This window comes from Protomyctophum bolini (assembly GCF_963924005.1).
Source record: "Protomyctophum bolini genome assembly, chromosome: 7".
NCBI classification, from domain to species: Eukaryota; Metazoa; Chordata; class Actinopteri; order Myctophiformes; family Myctophidae; genus Protomyctophum; species Protomyctophum bolini.
This window is the reverse complement of record NC_137868.1, coordinates 19,884,970-19,908,411: the sequence shown is the minus strand read 5'-3', so window position 1 is coordinate 19,908,411 and position 23,442 is coordinate 19,884,970. Positions and strand designations below refer to the sequence as shown.

At 41.3% G+C, this 23,442-nt stretch overlaps 2 protein-coding genes across 2 annotated transcripts in view; both read right to left on the bottom strand.

Annotated features, from left to right (window-relative positions):
* Positions 1–964: 964 nt before the first annotated feature.
* mrap2a (melanocortin 2 receptor accessory protein 2a) lies at positions 965–7,034 on the bottom strand (the record flags this gene model as incomplete). The annotated part of the gene is made up of 3 exons (XM_080768227.1): positions 965–1,391; positions 4,807–4,906; positions 6,914–7,034. 3 exons carry the CDS (start codon positions 7,032–7,034, stop codon positions 965–967), a joined length of 648 nt encoding a protein of 215 aa, XP_080624353.1.
* A 558-nt stretch (positions 7,035–7,592) lies between these two features.
* The window catches only part of cyb5r4 (cytochrome b5 reductase 4), a 30,419-nt gene continuing 14,569 nt past the window's right edge, over positions 7,593–23,442 (bottom strand). Inside the window, exons 12-17 of the mRNA XM_080767351.1 lie at positions 21,022–21,171; positions 16,331–16,481; positions 13,756–13,842; positions 12,159–12,320; positions 9,953–10,015; positions 7,593–9,897 (exon numbers count right to left, since the gene is read on the bottom strand). Of these exons, the coding sequence (XP_080623477.1) occupies positions 9,961–10,015; positions 12,159–12,320; positions 13,756–13,842; positions 16,331–16,481; positions 21,022–21,171 (605 nt within the window). The 3' untranslated portion in view covers positions 7,593–9,897; positions 9,953–9,960. The remainder of the gene's footprint in view (positions 9,898–9,952; positions 10,016–12,158; positions 12,321–13,755; positions 13,843–16,330; positions 16,482–21,021; positions 21,172–23,442) is intronic.

Sequence of the window (23,442 nt, the reverse complement as noted above, 5' to 3'; positions counted from 1 at the left end):
ATTTGAAAAAAATGACGAAATGAAAAAAACGATGGGTTATAGCCCATGTTTTTTGAAATTTTGAAAAAAAAGGTTAGCCTCGTTTCTCATCATTTTGGACCGTGGGCTATAGCCCATATCGTACGGCATACTATAGAGCGCCGTTTTTCATCATTTTTGAGGATTTGAAAAAAATGGCGAAATGACGAAAACGATGGGTTATAGCCCATGTTTTTTGAAATTTTGAAAAAAAAAGTTATCCTCGTTTCTCATCATTTTGGACCATGGGCTATAGCCCATATCGTACGGCATACTATAGCGCGCCGTTTTTCATCATTTTTGACGATTTGAAAAAAATGACGAAATGACAAAAACGATGGGTTATAGCCCATGTTTTTTGAATTTTTTTTAATCCTCGTTTCTCATCATTTTGGACCATGGCCCATATCGTACGGCATACTATAGCACGCCGTTTTTCATCATTTTTGAGGATTTAAAAAAAATGCATTCTCTATGGCAATAGCACAAACTTTGGCATGCTACTAGTCCTACGTACTTAAACCTACCAACCCCATTCTAGCCTACTTAGGTTCATCTTACGGTGGACATGTTTGCCTGAAAAGGAATCTTTGAAAGGTGTCATAGTTTTAGAAATATAGTGCTTTCAAATTTGAGACTTTTAACATGGGGCTCAATGGCAGATTTTGGCACGTCAAAAAATCACTTTCACCTAGAAACTCCATTCACATTTTTTATTATTCAGCTTACTGTGGAGACACATGCTGGAACGTTTTACTTTGATATGTTTTGAAGTTTCTGAGTTATTTAACTTAAACTCCCAATGCATTATCTATGGCAATAGCACAAACTTTGGCATGCTACTAGTCCTACATACTTAAACCTACCAACCCCATTCTAGCCTACTTAGGTTCATCTTACGGTGGACATGTTTTCCTGAAAAGGAATCTTTGAAACGTGCCATAGTTTACTGGTCCGACCTGCACCCACCGTCCAACACAATAGGCAGTTCTGTTTCCCCAAGGAGCAGGTCATCTTCTCCCAGCGAGTTCACAAAGTTAGGGATGTTGAAGTGACCAATGGTCTCCGTGTCTGTCCTGTTCCCTGACATGGTGGTCACATGCAGGAGGGCCATGCCCTCCGCCTCCTCTGCGTAGCTGCTGCAGGGCCTGTTGGAGCCACCATGACCCAGTCCACTCTTAGGCCCTGCCCTGGCACCAGCTGTGGTGGCCAACCGGGTTCTCGAATCCCCCTGTTGCTCTTCTCTGACGTAACACTGAAAAGGGGAATTGTCCAGCAGCGGGTGGGAGGGACAAGCCGGGTTGTCGGCAGGAGGGCTGAGGTCCTCTATGCTGCCGGTCAGACGTGCACGCTTGTCACAGGCCTCGGTCGCTCTGCATGGAGAGAGGACAATGCTTTGTTGTGGCTTAAATTGCAATAATGACTTAATGTTTGACAGTCGGTCATTAAGGCCAACACAAAAAAGTCCTGGGGACTTTGAGAGAGAGTGAGAAAATTGCCAGCAAACAAAGGTCTTTTTTCGCATGTATTTGCCTCTCCACAGACAATGTCCTTTTCTGTGAAAAGGACATTGTGTTCTGACTATTTTCACACTCCCCTTGGATTGTTGAGCCATGCACCTCAAAAGTGTGCAGGTGTTCTGTCCTGGGAAATTGCAAGTGTAGTTGTGCCAGTACTGTTCCTAAAGAAACGTTGTGGGCTCGAGTAGCAGTGTTTTATATGACTTTTTTGTTTTTGGGGTTGCTCTATAGTTCAGGTCAGGCCATTACTATAGTCTGGTTGCAGTGTTAAGCCCAAACCACACCAATGGGTCGCCATCAACCAAACGGTTGCGTGCATGTGACGCAAGCAACCATTGAATTGAACCAATTGAATCACTTGAGTTGACTTGCGTCTACATGCGCCACCATGCGCCAACGTGCAACAGGACATATCACACCACTGGGACGAACTCTAAAACCGTTTTGTTGCGTCTCTGCCCATTGGTGTGGTTTGGGCTTTAGGCAACCAATAGCTTTAGGCAAATAATAGCTCAATAATATACAGTCTGACGCTACATCTTTAGTGACATTGAGATGTTGGAGAACCAAGAGGTGCAAGCATAGTAAACATTACATCTGTGTGAAGTGAGGGGCGCTCTTATCATCATACATCTCATTCTGGCCAATTACAATTTGCGTCCTCACTTTTGTCTTCAATGTTTGTATTTACACACTTTTGTCTTCAATGTTTGTGTTTACACACTTTTGTCTTCAATGTTTGTGTTTACACAGACCCTCAAAGCTGGACAAAATGGCATTGAAGGACTTAGGAAATGAATTAGAAAAGACTGAGTGAGAAAATCTTTCTTCATTTTCATACACATAACTGTGCCTCGTGTCATGCGAGTGTTATTGCATTCGATGATCACAGCCTTTCTTCCTGCTGTGTCTGTCTAGTCAGCTTTCTCTGTCATTTCTAGGATCTAGTATCTCAAACTCTCTTCTATAATCAAGTAGATGAGCATATCTCAACTTCAAATTCACCATGAAGAGCAAGTTGAATAAGAGCTGGACCTAACTATAGCCCTCAATCAATTGAGTTGGGTTCCAGATAGTACCCATGTTCTTTGCTTAGTTGCAATTTACGTTTCTGCCTACTACGCAGCAACGTAAAAAGGCTTTGACCAGTTCCATTTACAGTAGGAATAATTTGTGAAAAGTGAAAATGGCAATTCCGATAAATCATTAAAGATTTGGGCAATGCTGTCTCGAGAGACTATACAGGTGGATGGATAATGCCAGCTAAGTACATTTGTAAATAATGAGTCATTGTTTTTGCAGTGTTCTGCCCACCAGAGCTTTAATCCTGCCCTCAGACAATAGCCAATACTGCTACTAACCCTGTAATAATGATGTCCTTGAACGCTTTACTGTGAAAACAGAATAGAACACGACGAGGTGGTGGTTGAATCCCAGATGACAAATTATTTTGTTAAAGTAATTTGCCCTGAGAATTTGTTATGACAGACCTAGAAAGAAGTGGGTGTTCCAATGAAAAGGAGTCATGCTGTGTTCACACACTGGCAGATGCATGTATTTTCAATGGAGGACGGCAACAAAAACATCTGACGTTTGTTACAAAGCTACAAATCACACCACAAATAACTTGTATTACGATAACTGTGTAGCTTTGTAACTTTGTACAGATATGCGTAGCCATCTAAGAGAGGCTTTGTCTCGTATATGAGGAGACTGAGGGGCTGTGCATTCTCCAGCTTATTTTCACCAGAGGAGAAAAACTGTCCCCCCCCCCTTTTTTTAATCCAAAATTAGTTAATAGCACAGGCAAACAGAGCTGAAATACTAAATATGAAATAAATGCTTAAAGATGTACAGTAGCTAGTTGTTCGAGAATATTAAGAGTCCACAGAAATTGACCTTTCAAGCCTGTTTTCTCAACTCCCTGTTTTCTGTAAGACATTACTCTATGAGCCATATTTCCAATATGCCAATTTGAAGCTATGATTCCCTGCTTGCATATGACGTGAAAAAACGAAAATGGAAAAACAATCCAATGAATCAGCCCCGGTCACAATTGGTCACATATTCTACAGTATAATAGAGTAGCTCATCTTCTTCCATCTTGTCATTCTCTGTTGAACATGGTGCACTCAAAGCTCGTAATTAAATCATCAACAATCATTTACAGTGAACGAAAAGACGGAGGCAAATTGAGAGAGAGAGTAAAGGGAGAGGTTGAGACCGAAAGAGAGAGCGTAGAATATTGCTTTCCAGAGTTTGGAGGTACTCTCAGACTTCAAACAATCAATCCGAGTGAAATACTGCAGTTACTAGTGCGCTCTCTCTCTCTCTCTCTCTCTCTCGGTGTGTGAGTGCGTGCGTGCGTGCGTGCGTGAGCCTCAAGTGCCATTTACAGCACTGCTTTCTGATGACTCTGTCCATGGTGCTGAAATCTAGTATTGAATTAAAGAATCGCTTACCAAGAACTGTATTATTGGTCTTACAGCAAATAGTGTTGCTTAACAGCATGTCGTGAGCCTGTAGGGAATATATAATGGATGCACACAATTGGCCCATACTTTGTCCTACATGAGTCTATTAGCGTTTCCATATAGTAAGCATTGCTATACAGCAGGGGTTTTCAACCCTTTTCATATCAAGACCCATTATGTATTCGGCATTTGAGCCATTTGATGAGATTTAGCCTCTCAGACCCGTTATCATTGGATAGGATTTTGTCCACAATTCCATGCTGCACCTATATGGTACCTGCAGGTATCCATGTAGGTGCCCCGGTCCATTGGTTGAAAACCACTGCTATAGAGTGCTTGTTCAGTAACTGGGGTCTTGCCATCTCTCAAACCAACAACCAACCAACCCTTTACTAAACAGAATGGTCTGGACTCGGGATGTCAATTTCATCCAATCAGGAGAACTCATAACGGATGAACACGTAAAATGGGAAGGGACTACTAAACAAATAAACAAGCAGGCAAAAGTGGAAATGGAACACAAGCTGATAAATGATATTAGGGGTTCTCTCTCCTGACTGCATGAACATGTGTAACTCACCTGAAAATGAATTGTCTGTTTGCTAAAGAGCTGGATAAATGGGAAGGCCCCTGTTACTGAACACAATATAGAAAATATATACCGGGTCCGGTATATTTTTAAACACAATATTGTTTTTGTTTTAATCATAAAATATCACTTAGGGCATCCTTATAGTGAAGAAGGAGTGAAGTTATGATGTGTTCATATATATGGCAGCCACGGGCAGACTTACTCGGGGTGTGGTGCACCTGTCTTGGTCAGAAGGGTGAGGACAAAGAACATAAAGATGACAAAGACAGCCAGGCCAACCCAGAAACCAATCACGATGGAGTCTAAACAAAAGAGGAGAGATTACACAGCAACTGCTCAGTGATGTAAGAACTTAAGTACTCAGATGTTTAAGTAAACATTACCACTTTTCTCTCAGTATCATGCAGTGTCAGAAATGACATAATATCATCATTTTATACCAGCTTGTGGCAAGTGAAAACCTTTGAAAAGTTTACTTAACTGTCAAAGCTGTTCTACATCTTTATACTAACATTACCAAACCAAGAACAAAGTAGGCCTACATGGAAATGTCATTGACTGAGATACCATTTCTGAACACCAACATTGTTCATGTAGAGCAGTTTATTTAGCAGTCTGCTGAAAATGTGTAGTTTTTGTAGAAACAAGCTGCGGAAGTCTGTCCTGTCCGCCTTGGTCGGGATACAAGAAGAGTGCAGGGCGTCTCGATGTAAAAATGTGCCATTTTGTAGAAAAAAAGGGGAAAAAAGAAAAACATTATAGAAAAATGGTCTTAAAAGGATCCCTGGCTAATAAGACAAATATGTCTTAAAACATTATACTTGCCCTCTATAACTAAAATGACAAATTAATAACATAAATATTTTATTTCTTTCATAAATAGAGAATCTTTCACTCAATAGGGACTGCTCCCGTCGCAGGTTGATGATGTCATATGCCCATGTGTAGTCTAGCCCGATGGAATTATGGAATGCATATGCTAATACAAATAACGTAATACTTCCTAAAGTTAATATCATCAAATCAATATTTAAAACATTTGTATTGGCACGTGCATTCCATAATTCCATAGAGCTGGACCACACATGACATCATCAACTTGCGACAGAAGCAGTCCCTATTGAGTGAACGATTCTCTATTTATGAAAGAAATAAAATATTTAAGGTGTTTTTATTTATTTTTAGTATTAGAGGGCAATTATAATGTTTTAAGACATATTTGTCGTATTAGCCAGGGATCCTTTTAAGTAAATGTAAAGTGTACATGATTTGAACATGCACGGTATACATCATTATCAGACTTAAATGTATAGCCTACCCAATTCTTACTCAAGCAAAGTATAATAAAGATACGTGTGTGTGTGTGTGGGGGGTAGCCTTATTCTTTCCACCACTGCTGGTGCTAACAAGTGTTAATAACAAGATCACCCAACTTGTATTGACTGTATTGACAATTTGACACAATGTGCTGCATTCATTGAATGAACAGATGCTGTGATACAGTCTCACATGCGCGCGCACACACACACACACACACACACACACACACACACACAGTCACACACACACACACACACACTGAGGGCTCAGGCACATCTTCGCGCAGTCGCGTCAGATGAACCTGACGCCCGACGTCAATCCCGGCTTTTTAGACAGCTGGTGGATGGAAAAGAAGCTCCACCTCAGCGGCTGACTGACGCGGAGGAGAGCGTTTCCGGGAATCTGTCCGTCGCGTCAGTCAGCCGCGGAGGTGGAGCTTCTTTTCCATCCACCAGCTGTCTAAAAAGCCGGGGTTGACGTCGGGTGTCAGGTTCTTCTGACGCGGCTGTGCGCGAAGGTGTGCCTGCGGGGACACACACACACACACACACACACACACACACAAGCTATACAGTTCATGACTCAATACAACAATAAAATCAACGGTTGAAATTCACTCACCAAGACTATCAGATGACTTTTGATTCGATTCTAAACAAAATTCGTTAAAATAGGAAAGGAGAGGTCGCACAGCAGCTCTATAGACACGATGCCAAACATACTTTTTATTGGGTTACCAACGTTTCGACAAACAATAAGTTGCCTTCTTCAGGGTATCATGCCTCTCCTTTCTATTTTAAAGTTGTCTCCCGTGGTCAGCACCTCCCTACTTTTGGTGTGCGCTCCTACCTTTTTGTTTTGCTTAAACAAAACTCTCTCTCTCTATATATATATATAATAAATCTAATCAGTCTTAATTGATCCAAGGCTAACTTTTTCTGGTGTTGGGCATGCAGCTTTTTTTTTGTGGCGGCGTATGTGATACTTACATCGATTCGCCTTGAGTCCTTCAAAAGATATGGGTTCCCCGTAGTCATAGTATTCATATCTCCATTCATACTCAGAATTGGGAGGCGCGGTGGTTTCATTCGGCTGTTTCAAATCAGGCATCTCAGTAGAAAGATGATCGAACACTTAAACTATATACTAGAGCATCTTGCACCTAAAGTTTGTGGACACAATGCAATGGTCATGCATAAATCCTTTCCCCGTGTCTGTCGTTATAGGAACCTTCTGCCCATGCTGTCTGTCACCTCTGCTTGTCCATGCGCGCAATTTTGCCTCTCTGTCTCATGACACAAATAACGGGAAAATGCGGCCGGGCATCTCTCTCCCCCCCCTCGCCCCTCTATCTCCGCTCCCTCTCGCCTCTCTTATGAGCGTTAATGTTGTAGGTATTTATGTATTTGTAATATGTGCGGTTATTTGCTATAGGCAAGACCACTTTTTGAGGTTTTAGTCAATGAGTTGTATAGTTACCTTGCCATGTTGGAACTCCAAAGGTGGACAATAAATCAAAAATAATTGCTATTGCTCCATTGATTAGAAATTGATAATTCAAGATATGCTACTCATTGATTTACATGATTGAAAGCTCTCATTTAGTCACTCTTTTAGCACGTAAATGAACACAAACCAAGTTGATTCAGACAATAGAACATCACCAAACCCAGTAGGCCTACTGTTTATTTTGTTTTTTTAAATAAAAATGTTAACTTCAAGTTGTATTGATTCTATTTTAAAAGATCTGGATCCGGATCCACAGATGCAGTCTGTGGGTCCAGTCCAGTCCTAATAAAAATGGCAAAATCAACTGTCAACATAGGAAGTTAAAAAACCACTTCACATTAGTGACATAATATGTCAACCATAGACTGTCAACACATATATACACACATACACGAAAACTCACGGCTGGTAGTTTCAAATTGTATTGTTTGATCAGACCATGATTTCAGTGTGTTTTGAGCTCAGAGTTTATCATTGAGTGCAAGAAGGCAAATAAATGCAGGCAAAAGTGGGGGCGTTTCATAGAGCAGTTTGTTAGCCAGCTAACATTACAGCAAATGTCCCATTAGTTTCATAGCAACGTCATCTTAAAATCCAAGAGAACAGTAATAGAAGATTTTTCAACAGAAATAGTGAACTTACAGTCCTGATAAATCTCCCCCAGATCTAGTATGGTCATAAACTAAAAAAAAAATCCCAATATGGATCTCTTTGGGCAAAAAACACACAGCTTGCAAGACGTTAAACCACTGTTTAAAGTCTTCCAGTGCAATGTTCTGCCCATCCCATGATGGCAGACAGAGAGGACAGCCCTCTTCTCAGCATAAAACAGAAATCTTTTCCACATAGTTTTCCTTGAAAAAATATAAAGAAAACTAAACAAAAGAATCTGGCAGTAAATCATGCATTTCTTCACACATTACAGAAGCCTTCTTCAAACATCTTAAATTATGCCTGAAAACGATATCCCATTAACTAGGGTTGTCCCGATCGGATGATCGGAAATCGGTGCCAATCACCTCATTTTCACATGATCGGAATCGGATCGGGAGCCAAAAAACATGATCGGGACATCCAGTATCAATATTATATCCTTATGATATTAGACTGGAAATTGTCTGTGATTTGGGATATTGTACTATTGTGATATGGCATAAACGTGTTCTATAAAATATAAATATCGGATCTGGAAAGATCAGTATCGGCAGATGCTCAAAATCAAATGATCGGAATCGGATCGGGAGCAAAAAAACGGGATCGGGACATCCCTACCAATACTATTAACAGCCTCTCTGAAAGCATCCTCAGTATGTATTTGGGACAATCAAAAAGATGTGTGCGTCTCCGAGGGAGACAAAAACATCCACTCTCTGATTTTTTCTAATATTATAATGATAGTATGAGCATCCACACTGATGAATGATGTTTTGTAAACATTCTGTAAACATGTCTTGTTTCTTGTTGAACATGACGCCCTGTATATTCAGATGGATTTTGATGGGATCATTCATCAAATCCCTCTGAAAGGGATCCCAATGATATGGTTTCACCACTGTCGATTATAAAACAAAATTATATAATTTATCGTTAATAATGAATAATAATTTCTTCCTTAAGAAATGCACCTGAAGAGCCTTTTACCAAAACCCTGACTATTCCAGTAATTTACACACTGCAACGTGTAGATCAGCTGTCAGCGGAACTAAGTATAAATCTCCCGTTAAGTGTGACATGGCAGATGGAATTACTGCTTGATTGCATGAATGCATTAAATACGAATAAATGTTGGGAGGTATGCTGAAATATTGACGGAGGAAAAAAGAAAGAAACTAACCAGCACCATTTCTAATATCTGTGTGCTCAGAGGCTACCATAATGACCTGTATCACTCACTCTAACCTGAGTACACGCAGCCGTTAGACTGCGGTGTGCATGATTCAGCTGTGATATTCATGCAGTTGGTCTTTCAGCATCTGAAAAGGAAATTGTAGGTCCTCTGAGGTAATCAGTCTGCCACGAAAACCCACTTTCGTGTCACTCTGGGACAGCTCAAACTAGCTGAAAAACAATAATCCCTTTTGGGAAGCAGGAAATTAGAGAGGGAGCCTGTCTAAACATCCAGGTCATCGAGGACCGAGTTTGAAACAGCTCCTGTGTCGAAGGCTAAGTGTGGCGTCAGGAGGCTTGTCTGCACCAAATGATCTTCTAAAAGCAAATCTTTGATCCCTGGAAAAGTCACTGCCGGCAATGCCGAGTGTCCACAAAACCAGAGGCTGACAGGCCTTATTGATTCCTCAGAGAGGTTGCATCTCATGATAACATGGATGAGTATGACCTTCAAGTTTAGTAACTCCTTAATGTCTGGTGGATCCTTGCTCTGTAACACTAGAGTTTTTGTAGTTGGGATTTTTCACTCCACTGTGCATAGAAAAGTTCCTTTGAGTTATCTTTTAGTGCAGAACTTGACAACCTGGCTCTCTCTCCATCACTCTCTCTTTATGAGTCAACCCAAGGTGACTATAGTTCATCAGCCCTGGAAAGCGTGGATTTCCTCCACACTGAAACCTTGCTGTTTTACAAACCTGTACAGAGGAGAAAAATACAGTGGATGAGGAAAATATCAATCAAATGTATCGTAGTTTAATTGTCAGGAAAAAAATTATAAACGGGCGTGCTCGTTTTTGCATCAGTAATTGCAATTCAGTACATTGCGATGTGAATTATTAAGTCACTATTGGAGAAATCTGAGAATCCCATCGTCAAATGTTGCGAGGCAACAGTCTGTCTTGAGAGAATACTATTGGAGTTATCCTTTAACAAAGTGAGCCCATTCAGAATACACTATGAAATGTTACATAGAGTAGGTTTACATGAGGACGTTTAACCCCCTTTAATTCGGAATAAAAGTTAAATCCTATCATTTTCAAGGCGCTCCAACTCCAAGGCGTTCATATCCAAGGTGCGCCGAGGAGTTTGCACATAGAGCACATTATTATTTCGTGCATTTTGCAGATTCGAAATCCACACAAAAAAAACGTGGAGCAGCAGCAGTGATGATGATCCCCCTGATCTGTGAGTGTTCAAAGATCCAACCGTCCCGAGTTGATCATGATCACTCTGATAATTTTCAAACATGTTTGATATAGGCTAGCCTTATGTATCTGGATTCACAGAAAGACAGTGGAGGAGAGGACGCAATGCTGTCAGCCCGCTGTTCAGTGACCGTGATCTCACACACACACACACACACACACACACACACACACACACACACACACACACACACACACGCTATATACTTATATATATTTTATATACTTTTAGTAACTTTTATAGGCTATAACTTGCCTACTCCAAGTTGCAACCAAAACGTTGCAACAAACAATTTATTATCTGGTAGCCTACAGTGTTGCGCCCAGAATATTATGTCATGCCATGATGATGATGATGCGGTTCAATATATGTCTCTGTCTCTATGGGTTCAAGCCTGGATTATCTTTCGTCATATGATGGTGTATCGTGCAGATAAGTTACATTATGCGATGTACAAGATCACAGATGGGACACGTTGTCAGCCTGTAGAACAGCTCTTACACAATGTATGTGCATTGTGCAAAGACGAAGCAAAAATAAAATAGCCTTGTGAGGCGCGCAGCTCAGAAAAGATAAATGTGATGCCCCCCCTCTCTGTTTACTGCTGTGTGTTCAACAGTCTCTCTCTCTCTCTCTCTCTCTCTCTCTCTCTCTCAAAAATAACGATCTCTCTCTCTCTCTCGATAACGAGCAACCCTTATAATAATTGTGTTGCGTGCCCTGGCCGTGCTGCCTATTTTCACACCCAGACTTTTAATAAAGTACAATACGAGATAATCACCTTCCCAGCGGAGAAGGGGACCCGCAGCCCGCTTGCTTTGATGTGTAGTGCTTCACCTCATTGCAGATTTTCAATGGGAACCATGGGAACCATCTTCATCTAACTATAATAATAAATGCAAGTCTGTGTGTGTGTGTGTGTGTGTGTGTGTGTGTGTGTGTGTACGTACGTACGTCTGTACATCTCGTAGATCTATTTTATCGATTCTGACATTTTCAATCTACGAGAGTCTAAAGGCCTATTCATAGTCTGGTTTTTCGGTGGTGAGGTGACCACCGCTCCGGTGGTGAGCTAAAAACAGAGAGAAGGGTTGGAGCGGTGGCGGTGGTTTGCTCTTCACCGCGGCTCGTGACGTCATGTTGTAGTTCGGTGGTCACCTAACCACCGAAAATCCAGACTATGTATGAGCCTTAAGGCTTCAATACCCATGGTAGTGAGATCGAAACCCCACTGCCTCCAGAGAGCTCTGAACATGCAAAATCTAAGGTGCTTATCCTGCCACCCCACCTGTCGGATTGTTCTCTGGCAAGCATTTGAAACCCGGAGGTCCGTAGTTTTCAATAAAAAAAGGTGTTTTAATCCACTCTGTCTCGGAATCTGTCATCCATCTTGGATCTGTTCTCGTCTCCCCAAATGAGTGCCACTGGCTGCGCAACCCTGACCGCCGAGACGGAGTGGTTTAAAACACCTTTTTTATTGAAAACTACGGACCTTCCGCCAGCTCCGTGAAGGCGGTGGGACGCACGCACGCACGCACACGCACACGCACACACACACACACACACACACACACACACACACACACACACACACACACACACACACACACAAGTTAACACAGTGATACACACCCTTCCGCCAGCTCCGTGAAGGCGGTGGGACCGCACACACACACGTAGCACTTAGAGTCGTGGGGCCTGTGGAGGAACCGGGCCAACATGTCCTGCTCCGGCCGGCCCTTCTGGCCCGTCCACGTCTCACACGGCTCCGACAGTACATACTCCACCTGGAACCTGCAGGAGACCGGTGGTGGAATGAGTAGTCCGTTTCAGTTTTTACTAGTTTAAAGTATCAATACTGCAATATAGAAATTACAATTAATATTTTGAAATGAGCAGATCTACAAGCTCTGTAAATAAACCAATACTGCAAGTGGGCCCCCAAATAATTGGCAAAATATGAAGATTGTATTAATAATATAAAAATATACAGAAAACAGGAGGTTAAGGATCTGTCACGTTATTCACATGAATAAAAAATGGGACTGGGATTGCAAAAATAAGGCAATTTCAGAAATACAATTTATACTGCTGGGTCATAGGCTCATTCGCTCATTTTTACAGAAGCTCCTTTGGGACAAAACACAGCATCGCATTTTGTCATTATGAAAGACAGAAAAAAAGAAAAAAAAAGATTTATCGATCAAAATAAGCGATTTTGACCCAGTACGCACGGTCGGAGCTGCAGTGCGCTCTGGATGGAGTTATATCATTTTTCACCTGTACTGGTTATTGGCTAAAACATCAGATTAATGTAAGAACATTGTTAATCCAGAATGTTTGAAGAATATATATTCTTTCAAAGAGAATGTTTTTAACTCAAATCTTTGTTTCTGCATCCCTGGAACAAAATCTTGGGGGTCGGAGGCCAAATACTGTATACATATAATTCTAGGGGTCCTTGGCATGAAATAGTTTGAGAGCCACTGCCATAGGAACATAGGGTTTTCAGAAAATTGTCATGATTTAGAAGACATTTTGTAGAATCGAGCTCAGGTCTAAATGGGTTCAGTGTTGGCCCGGGTCATTCATATATGCTTTTGTAAGTCTGGGTCCCAAGAGACCCTTCCTAGAAATGCAATGTAGTCAAAAGAACAATATTTCTTCTTGAGAGAGGAGTGAAAGTCATTTCTTTGCTTTCTTAGAAATGAAACGGTCCCAAATAGAAACTTTAAATCAAATTGATTTCAAGGTTTACATTTTTTACTCAATGAACAAAGAGAAAGCACAAAGAGCGAGAACACTCGCAAGTTGCAACACTCCAGATTGAGCAAAAGTCGCACGGCTCAACAATATCACCAGAGTGAGAAAATAGCCAGCACACAGCACATGGTCATTTGAGTGCAGAGGTGTATTCTATTCTCAGAATCCTTTTTCACACTCGAGTGTGAAAAACGATTTCACACTCGAGTCTGAGACAGCAGAGACACAATGGCACCAGCGGGGGAAATAAAAGTTTGTCCAGAGCAAACTTTTATTTTTGACACGAGGGCACCTAAAACAGTACCACCACTGGCAATCACAACAGCAGTAGCTCGCCACATATTATATTACTCAAAGACTTCCCGGCTATGTGACTGCAAACACGCATGCACACACACACACACACACACACACACACACACACACACACACACACACACACACATGGAACCACACAACAAATTACCTCTCATCATTAGCAGCCAGGTCGTCTAGTTCAGAGAGCCACAGAATGTCTCTCTCATGTCGGTTGAAAAACATCAGCTTGATCTTTCTGGAGAAAAAAAAAACGACATTATATAATTGCCAGTAAAGTAGAGATTACATATCTGGGCTGTATCCTGGACAACAAGCTGACAGGTGAAGGCATGGCAACAAGGGCGAATAAAAAAAGTAAATCAAAGAACAAGATTCTTGGGGAGAATCTCCTCCTTTGTAAACAAGAGGGCTCTCAGGACATTAGCTGGAGCTCTTATTCAGCTCATATTTGACTACGCCTGTACCTCCTGGTTCTCGAACATCCCAAGGTCACAAAAAATTAAGCTTCAAACCTCAGCACAAACTAATCCGACTCCTCCTAGGCCTAGAGCCCACGACCCACCTTTATGCAACACATTTTGATGGCATAGGATGGCTCCAGGTAGAAGACAGAGTCAAGCAGTTGAAAATGGGGCTGACTGCCCTCTGTGCCCTCAGTACCCATTTACTTAGCCGATTACCTCACAAAGGTGAGCAACTCTCACAGCCACAACACTAGAGGGAGTATAAATAATGATCTGGTGCCACCCGCATATAGAACAAATATGGGTAAATCCACTTTCCACAGCACTGCCACTGCCCCCTTCCCTCAAAACAAACAAATCACTGACTTCCTTTAATTATTACTTGCGCAAGCAGAGCGCGCAAGTAATAATTTCGCCCGGTCTCTTCAATGTGACAGCCGTCAACCATTTGATGTGTATGCAAAAAAAACAGCAAATCTGTGCCTGGTTTGCTGGGACCAGACTACACAAATGACCATATGTCTTACGTCATCATTTAGAGCTAGTCATACGTATACTATACACATAATCAGTCAAAATAAAATAGAAAATTGTGCCTGATCTGCTGGGACCAGAGTACGTGGTGTGTATATGTATGACTAGCTCTCAATGATGACGTAAGAAAAATGGTCATTTGTGTAATCTGGTCCCAGCAAACCAGGCACAGATTTGCTGTTTTTCTTGCATACGCATCAAATGGTTGACGGCTGTCACGTTTTGGCACAAAGTAACCACAGTATACCGCTAATCAAATTACAACTACATACTCTATATAGTATATGTATACGTATGTCTTACGACATCATTTAGAGCTAGTCATACGTATACTATACACATAATCAGTCAAAATAAAATAGCAAATTGTGCCTGATCTGCTGGGACCAGAGTACGTGGTGTGTATATGTATGACTAGCTCTCAATGATGACGTAAGAAATATGGGCATTTGTGTAATCTGGTCCCAGCAAACCAGGCACAGATTTGCTGTTTTTCTTGCATACGCATCAAATGGCGGGACGGCTGTCACATTTACAGAATAATTATACTGTATAACATATTTTAATTCAGTTTATATACCTTTTTTTCATCACATATCAATGATTTATTTTTCTTTAAAAAACTAAAAAGGGATCCAGAATATATCTACATCGATAAAACTGTATTTCTTATATAGATATAAACTTGAACCATACTTAATAATACTAGGTGTTTATATGCATAAAGTAGGTAGGTAGCAAATAGTTACACCTAATAATTATACATTTCAAACGTTCCTTCACAGAGATACTGAGATTTGACAGTTTACAGCGGTCGAAAGTACTTGCGCGCTCTGCTTGCGCACTAGTTGGCCATTTATGGCCTACTAGTGTGCAACAAGCAAGTATGCACTCGACAGAGTGCAGTTCTAGTTTTATCAATGTCAGCGGGTCAAAAGGAGAGAAGATGACTGCCCAACCTCCCCATATCCCCCTCTGAGTGATTTATTTGTATTTAGATTTTTTGGTACTTACACCTGTAAATAGTTTTCATGTTTTTTAGGTATCTCGATTACTGTCAACATTGTTTTGTGAATGAATGCATGGGATCCGAATGGAAACAAGACCGCAAGGTCTTTTTTTTTCGGTGCTATCCTTTTGGATAAATGTGCTTTGACTGTACCATGTACTGTTTTGCATTTGTTATTGTCTAATAAAATAATCAATCAATCAATCAAAAACTACTACTGTCTGTATTCTGAATGAGTTGCTGGCTGGCTACACACCTGTATGTTCTTTTGTTTTTGTTTTGTTATTGTTTTAAATTGCTGTGTCTGATAATCCCATGTGGGATGGGTCAAGAAATTGTCCGGACACGAAAATAAAATATTAATTAGTTCCACAGATAAATATTGTGATAATAGCTGAACTACAAGCTCACAACACCTCCCACTGCAAGGCACTGTGAGCTTGTAGATCGTCTATTTTCCACAATGTTTTGACCATTTGGCCAATTTGGTATTAAGGTCTTAAAAGTCCTTAAATGATCACTTTAGAGATGTGCAGATACCCTGCATATACCTATACTGTATTTTGGTTTGTTTACTGTTGAGTGAGAAAACAATGTTGCACATTAACATTAAGCTAATCATCCTGGAGGGTGAGTCTAAATGCAGAAGGTCATCACCCACATTACTGTGGCCAGGTCCTGTAGGGTGAGTCTAAATGCAGTAGATCATCACCCACCTTACTGTGGCCAGGTCCTGGAGGGTGAGTCGGATCAGTCGAGCCATGGGCGTGAACCCCGTGCCGGCGGCCAACAGGTAGAGGTGTGTGACCTCACGGAGAGGGCGGAGACTGAACGGACCCTCTGGACCGCTGACAGACACGTGGTCACCTAGGAAACCACGAAAAGAGAAGTCGTCAAATGGACGCCACGCAACATCACTCTGCAGCTTATAGATAACAATAATGCAGCTGGTAATTAATTGATTAACATTTAATACATTTTGGCTTGTTTATTTATGTATTTATTTTCAATACATCAGTGCTATTGAACACTCTTTTCGTATGTGTGTGGTTTTTACAAATACTGAACCAAGGAAAAGTATTAAAAAGAGCATCCGATCCCAGTTGTGCTGGAGAAACTGTGGAGAGGTAGATGTAAATCACTATCATGTTTTCTGGGGTTGCTCTGAAATTCTCACCTTTTGGAAAAATGTCACAGAGAAATTACAGGAGATTCTGGGCTTTCAAATATTAGATTATTGTTTGATGCTATATTTGGGAGATTTACCAGATGAAATTATGGGAAGTGACAGATATCTGATGAAAATCTTTCTGGCTGCAGGAAAGAAAGCCATTACTCGGAAATGGCTACAGGTAGATCCTCCTTCCATAGATGAATGGTTCCAGATAGTCTCAGAAATATTCAACATGGAGAGAATGACTGCTAATTTGAGATTGAAGAGAGTCTTTTGAAAACAAATGGGAAAAATGGTTTGATTATACTACTGAACAACAGGTGAGCTAGGAACCAGAATGTTTGGCTTTTGTTTTGCTTTGTTTTTTGTTCTTTTTCTCCGAATGTAAACAAAAGATATGATCCTTGAATCCTTGACACAAATACTCATGTTTATGATACATAGATGCTTATATTTCTAGAGGGTGACCCCATAGATGGGATGGTAACTGTTGTTATTTATTTTCTTTATATACGGTACTTTACTGTCCAATATTATTGTGTGTGGGTGTGTGTATGACTGTGAGAGTGTGTGGGGGTGTATGCGTGGGAGTGGGAGTGTGTGTGTGTGTGTGTGTGTGTGTGTGTGTGTGTGTGTGTACGCTCACATATTGTTTGCATTTTATTATTATCCTGTCTGTGTGTGATCTCCTACAATTATAGCATTTATCTACTGTTTCTACTTTTTATTTACTGAGTTGACAACAAATACTGTAATGTTCAATTGTTTGTCTTTATGCTTTCTGTATGTCCTTGTCTATTTCTGTTCATGAAAAATGAATAAAATTTAAGTTGAAAAGAGCATCCGACAACCTTCTTACTCCATTGGATCCTTAAGAAATAGTCCCCCCCCCCCCCTCTTTATTTCTATACTGTACACGATTTTCTTTTTTTCTAACAGTGTATATGATTATTTATTTTTAGCATAGAAGTGTATATTTCTATGTCTTTAAATGTTTTGATGAATTGTGAATAGAGGACGCTTATGTAAACAAGTCTTAGTGCTTTTTCTGGTTTTATGTATTGACCAGTACTTTCCTTGAACTGTATCATTCTGCAATGCACAGCTTTGTGTGTACGTCTGTCCGTTTGAGCACAACATGTATGTGACGTCATGATGTTGACAACATCAGATGTCATCATTGTGACGTCACGTGATGCAATGCACCGCTCATTTCACACAAGCGTGTGATTTTTAATCAATCGATCAAATTGTCAGTCAAACCACCTAACTTGTGGTTTGTCCCCCCCGTTGATTAGAATGACAGTCAGATGGAAAAAGACCTGAGGTAATGTAGGGACACATTCTAGTAAGTCTCCATAATACATTTGATGAGGCAGTTCTAAAAACCTTTTTTTTCTTTAATTTTACTGAAAAGTTAATATTTTGGACATCTCTGCCCGACAGCAGAGATGAAGACAGTTAAATACAAGAAGGACCCTGCTGCCTGATGGGTGAACAGATAGAACATCTAATTACACCATAATTCATGTGCCCTATAATTGATTGTGAATGAGAATGCTGTGCCATTGGGCTGATGGATGAGGAAGAAGAGGGAGGGAGGGAACAATGAGTGACTATTAGAGAGAAGACCGACGGAGAGGAGAATAGGCCGATACAGGTTGGAGGAGACTTAAGTAAATGCAATGCAAGTGCACTGACTGTGTGTATAATGAAAGCCCCTGTCCTATATCTCAGAGACAGAGGCACGTACAAATTAACCCACTAAAGGATGGGACTGAGAGAGGATGAGAAAGCAGGGAATTATGTCTAATCAGCTCTCATAACAACCGTTCGCCTCTAGTAACAAAATAAAAAAGTCCACAGGGAAGCACGCACATCCCATCAAAAATTGTAGGCTAAAGTCCAAAGGCTTTCAGCACTCTAGCGCCTACACTTTGGAACACACTGCCATTAGTGATCAAGCGCGCTGAATCAGTGTCCTCTTTTAAATCCCTTTTGAAAACACACTTTTATAGTTTAGCCTTCACCTCCAATCTCTATTAATATTTTTGTTTTTTCCCTGCTGCTTATTATATTTAGTTTGTTGTAATGTTTTCTGCTGCGTATTTTGCTGTTTGTCTGTCTGTTTGTATGTAAAGCACTTTGTAATGCAAATTTGAAAGGTGCTTTATAAATAAAGTTTTTATTATTCACAGATGGTGAACTAAAATACAGTATGTACTTAGCACGTTGGTTGCTAAAAATAAAAAAAATGATCTTGATAAAATCATTTTTTTGGAAACGGCCCGGTTGCTAGGCAACACCTTGCTCAGCCCCGCCCGACCTGTTATGTGCACACCAGACAGTTTTTTTAATATAATTTTTATCCCACGATTTTGTAACCCATTTTTCACCCCTGTGTCAATTATCTAATGTGATCCTGGGCTCTACACACCCTCCGCCAACCTGGGGAGAGCAACGGACTTGAACTCATACTTCCTTCATGCCTGAGTGTCCAAGTTGCTCCTTTACACCCGACAGGGGGGAGTTTCCCTGGTTGGACGTAGCGCGTGGAAGGAACACGTTATTCCAACCAGTTCCTTTCCCCTCCATCAGACACCCCGGCTGGCCAGGGGGAGGCAGTTTAGAGACCAGGATTACTGCATGTTTTTGTGAGGGTACCCTAGGGGACACGGGGAGAACATGCAAACTCCACACAGAAAGGCCCTTTCGCCAACCCCGCCTTCAGGTATGGGCACTGATGACGCGGAGGAGGAAACACGCCGCCAGCACCCACAGCGTCCCGAGCGGGAATCGAACCCAGGACCTTCTAGCTGTGAGGCGACAGCACTACCAACTGTGTCACCGTGCCCCTACACCAGACAGTTTTTTAAGTTGCTTGATTCAGTATTGAAATATTTGATATTAATTTCATCAGACACGCCCCCTTCTTATACAAACCCATTGTAACATCAAACTGATGTTATTTATTTATTTCAATTACTTTAATTACTTGCACAAGCAGAGCGCGCAAGTAATAGTTTGGCCCGGCTCGTATGCACTGTCCCAGCCAACCCGCCCCTTTTGATGCGTACTGTATGCACCGTCCCAGCAAATTGTGCCCGATTTGCTGGGACCAGATTACATGGTGTGTATATGTATAACTAGCTCTCAATGATGACGTAAGAAATATGTGGATTAAAGGACCCAATGCCAGAGTGTAATTGGTTTTCGATGGTGAGGTAATGACGATATGTTTTAGTGTTGGGAGGATTAAAGGTAATGCTCCTGTGTATACATGTATGTAATCTGGCACCACTGCCGTATCAGGCACAATTTGCTGGGACGGCATACGCATCAAAAGTGGCGGGTTGGCTGGGACGGAAAGTGGCGCAAAGTAACCACAGTATACCGCTAATCAAATTACAAATTACATATACATAGTATATGTATAACTAGCTCTCAATGATGACGTAAGAAATATGTGGATTAAAGGACCCAATGCCAGAGTGTAATTGGTTTTCGATGGTGACGTAATGACGTACATATACAGATCACAAATCCAACTACAGATTACGGAAGTATTTTAGATCATGTATATTTTAACAAATGTGAAAGTATTATTACAGAAATTGAAGTTAGAGACACCTATTACTCTGATCATGATTTAGTATTAATATCACTATAGTCCAAGATGATTTTTAACAAGCAAGTATGCACTCAACAGAGTGCAGTTCTAGTTTCTTTCTATAATTATTTGGGAAAATGGAATAAATAAATAAAAGTAATTGAAAAAACACAGCCCTTCACATATTAGAAGGCCAATATCAGTCACCACAACCAAGGACGGGTGTTTTCAATGAGATGTCTTGAATCTCAGAGTCAATACAAAATAAATGTTTGTGCCATCTGTGAAGCACTGAAGTCCCTATTATTCACCAAGGACATGATGATGAATGCAGCCATACAGTTATGGTCTTAGTATAGGACGTTAGGTAATAGGCACTACACACACAATACAGTCTTCAGACTTATTTTTATTGTGTCTCCTTGCTGCCGCCCACAGTTGCCACGGCAACGAATAAAGTATGAAAATGAATTATGAATGAACTTCACAGCTTCTTGACCGAAACAGATGAGCACAGGTATATAAGATTTACAGTAAAACAGCAAGCAGCAAACAATGAAACAAACATAGACACGAAGACAATAAAACTAATAAAAAACAACAAAAAAGTCTGTGCCTCTTACCAATGTTCAGTCTGTTGAGATGAGGGGTGAAGACACCGTCAGGGTAGACTTTGATCATGAGAAAGAGGTGGGAGTCCTGCGTGGAGTCTGGCGAAGCGGCCGGTACAAGCCTCTCCTCCACAGGAGTATACGGCTTCACCACGACACTGTCTGGACACGGAAGACAGAGGACAGAGCTGTTGTGACATGCCATGCCAGACTATGCGGAGAACACGTATGACAACTGTTTTGTCTTTTGTGGTGACCATGCATGTTACTAGAGGTTCATGTGACACGGTAAAAAGTACAAAATAGGCTCTATGCACAGCAGCCATATCTACTTTACTTCCTTCACATGTGTTACCAATTACGCTAATTAAGGTTGTGGTCCATTCTGGTCAAACAGAGTCAGGGTACTGAATGTTGATATTGTGCATGCACTGGAAACACTCTGCTAGACCAGTGGGCCTCAACATGGAGTCCAGGGACCCTATTGTTCCTTGAGCGGGTTCCAATTGGCCCCTTACAGGTGTGTAACTCTAAGGCCCTCATTTATCAATGTGGCGTACACCAAAATATGGGTGCACGCTGGAATTACCGCAATTTTCGGCATTTATCATTTCTGCAAAACCTTGAACTTGCGTCACTCCATAAACGTTGATTATTTATGACTGCCTTGCCAGCCAGGTTATCTCTCATGCGGTGCAGGGCTGCAGGCATCACAACACTCACTCACCCACACTCCCACAGCATGCACTCACAGCAGTGAGCAGCATGGGAGCGCCTTCATCATGTAGCCTAACTAGGACTAACTATGACTGCTTTAAGGCACTGCACACGAATGGGTAAAATTAATATAGTAGCCTACAAACGTATTCCATGCATGGCGATGCAACTGTGATGTGTCATGTAGCCTCGGTGCATGCGTGCGTGCATGGACATGACAGCCAGACAAGCAAGGCGAGAGGGAAACATGTGTAGGGTAGGCCTACAGCTATTATTTAATTCATGCAGGTGTTCGTTCTTTATTTATTTAGGATACAACACACCAGTTGGGCTTACAAGTTGCGTGGGGGGGGGGGGGGTGAGGCGGGCAGCAAGGCAAGCGGGGGAAACTTTCCCCATCTTGTAACTATGGTTTCCATACTTGTTTGGTCGTATTGCAGTTGTCCATGTCGCAAAAAACGAGGGCGAGGCTTGATTTTATCGGGCGTGCCAGATTGATTTTAGACATCACATTTATCACTGCTAGGAATGAAATTAAGGAAGGATCAGCTGTTTGGGATCACTTCATAAATGTCATGCCGACGTGAGTGTAATCCAAAACAGACGCTCAAATTTGGGGCAGATTCTATACACTTTTACACTAAATGAGGGCCTGAGAGTGTAAAAACTGAACCAGATGGACCCGTAAGGGTACACTCCATTTGTACACTCAGAGTTATTGGGGTCCACTGTGCTATCCACTGTATATTAATGTATGCCCTAAACTAAAGGGTTTTATCTTGATGCAAAACTGGATCTTATCTTATGCTCTGCTAAAGCCACACCGGAAAACTAAATGCAATATTATTGCAATAAATGGTAAATGGTTAACCTGAGCTGAAGTGTCTAACTGAATTCCCAGTTAATCACACAGCCTGTCAGAGGCAGTTAGTGCTAGATTGGATGAGCCGGCGGGAGTGGGAAGACCAGGTGTTCGTTTTGTATCACTCTCCACTGAATAAAGAATGGTTTTACATGCATGACCTCTTCACATCGCCTGAAAACAATGCAGCCATGCAGCAGGTCACGGTGGAACCAGTTTGCTGAGTTACTGGAACCCAGTGTTTAGGAAACAGTGTTCTAGACAATGCTACAAAAACGATCTATCACTAGATAGTAGATACTGCCCCAGCTGAGCTATAATTGTGAGCTCCATAAGAACTTGTTTCTATGAAAGGCTTAGCTCCCTCCTACGATACTGAATAGACAGAAAATAATGGCCAAATGAATCACCCATTTCTATGTCTGTACTCTTTGAAAGTCCAACCTTCATTCTATGCCTGTCGTTTTATGTAATGTAGAAAAGAAAAGTGTACAGAGAAAAAAAATAAAAATAAAAATAGCCCCATTATAGATTGTAAAGGTTGACCAAGGCTAAGGCTCCAAGAAACTGTCCAAGAATAAATTGTGTAAATTGTGTAAATAAATAGCTGCATGTGAAACTATATTCTCGTGCTGTATTTTGCTCTCCATTTCATGGACATGCGAGGAGAGAGAGAGAGAGAGAGAGAGGGTGCAGAGAGAGAGAGAGAGGTGTGAATGGAATCGCATCAAATAGCGTGGTTGGTGAGAAGAAAGTATACAGTGGGTCGCCGTGAGCATATGGCACATATTGTTTAGGTAATAAAGGGCGCACAAGTTCACAACTGACTGCATTCCGTTTTTTTCAGAGGACAA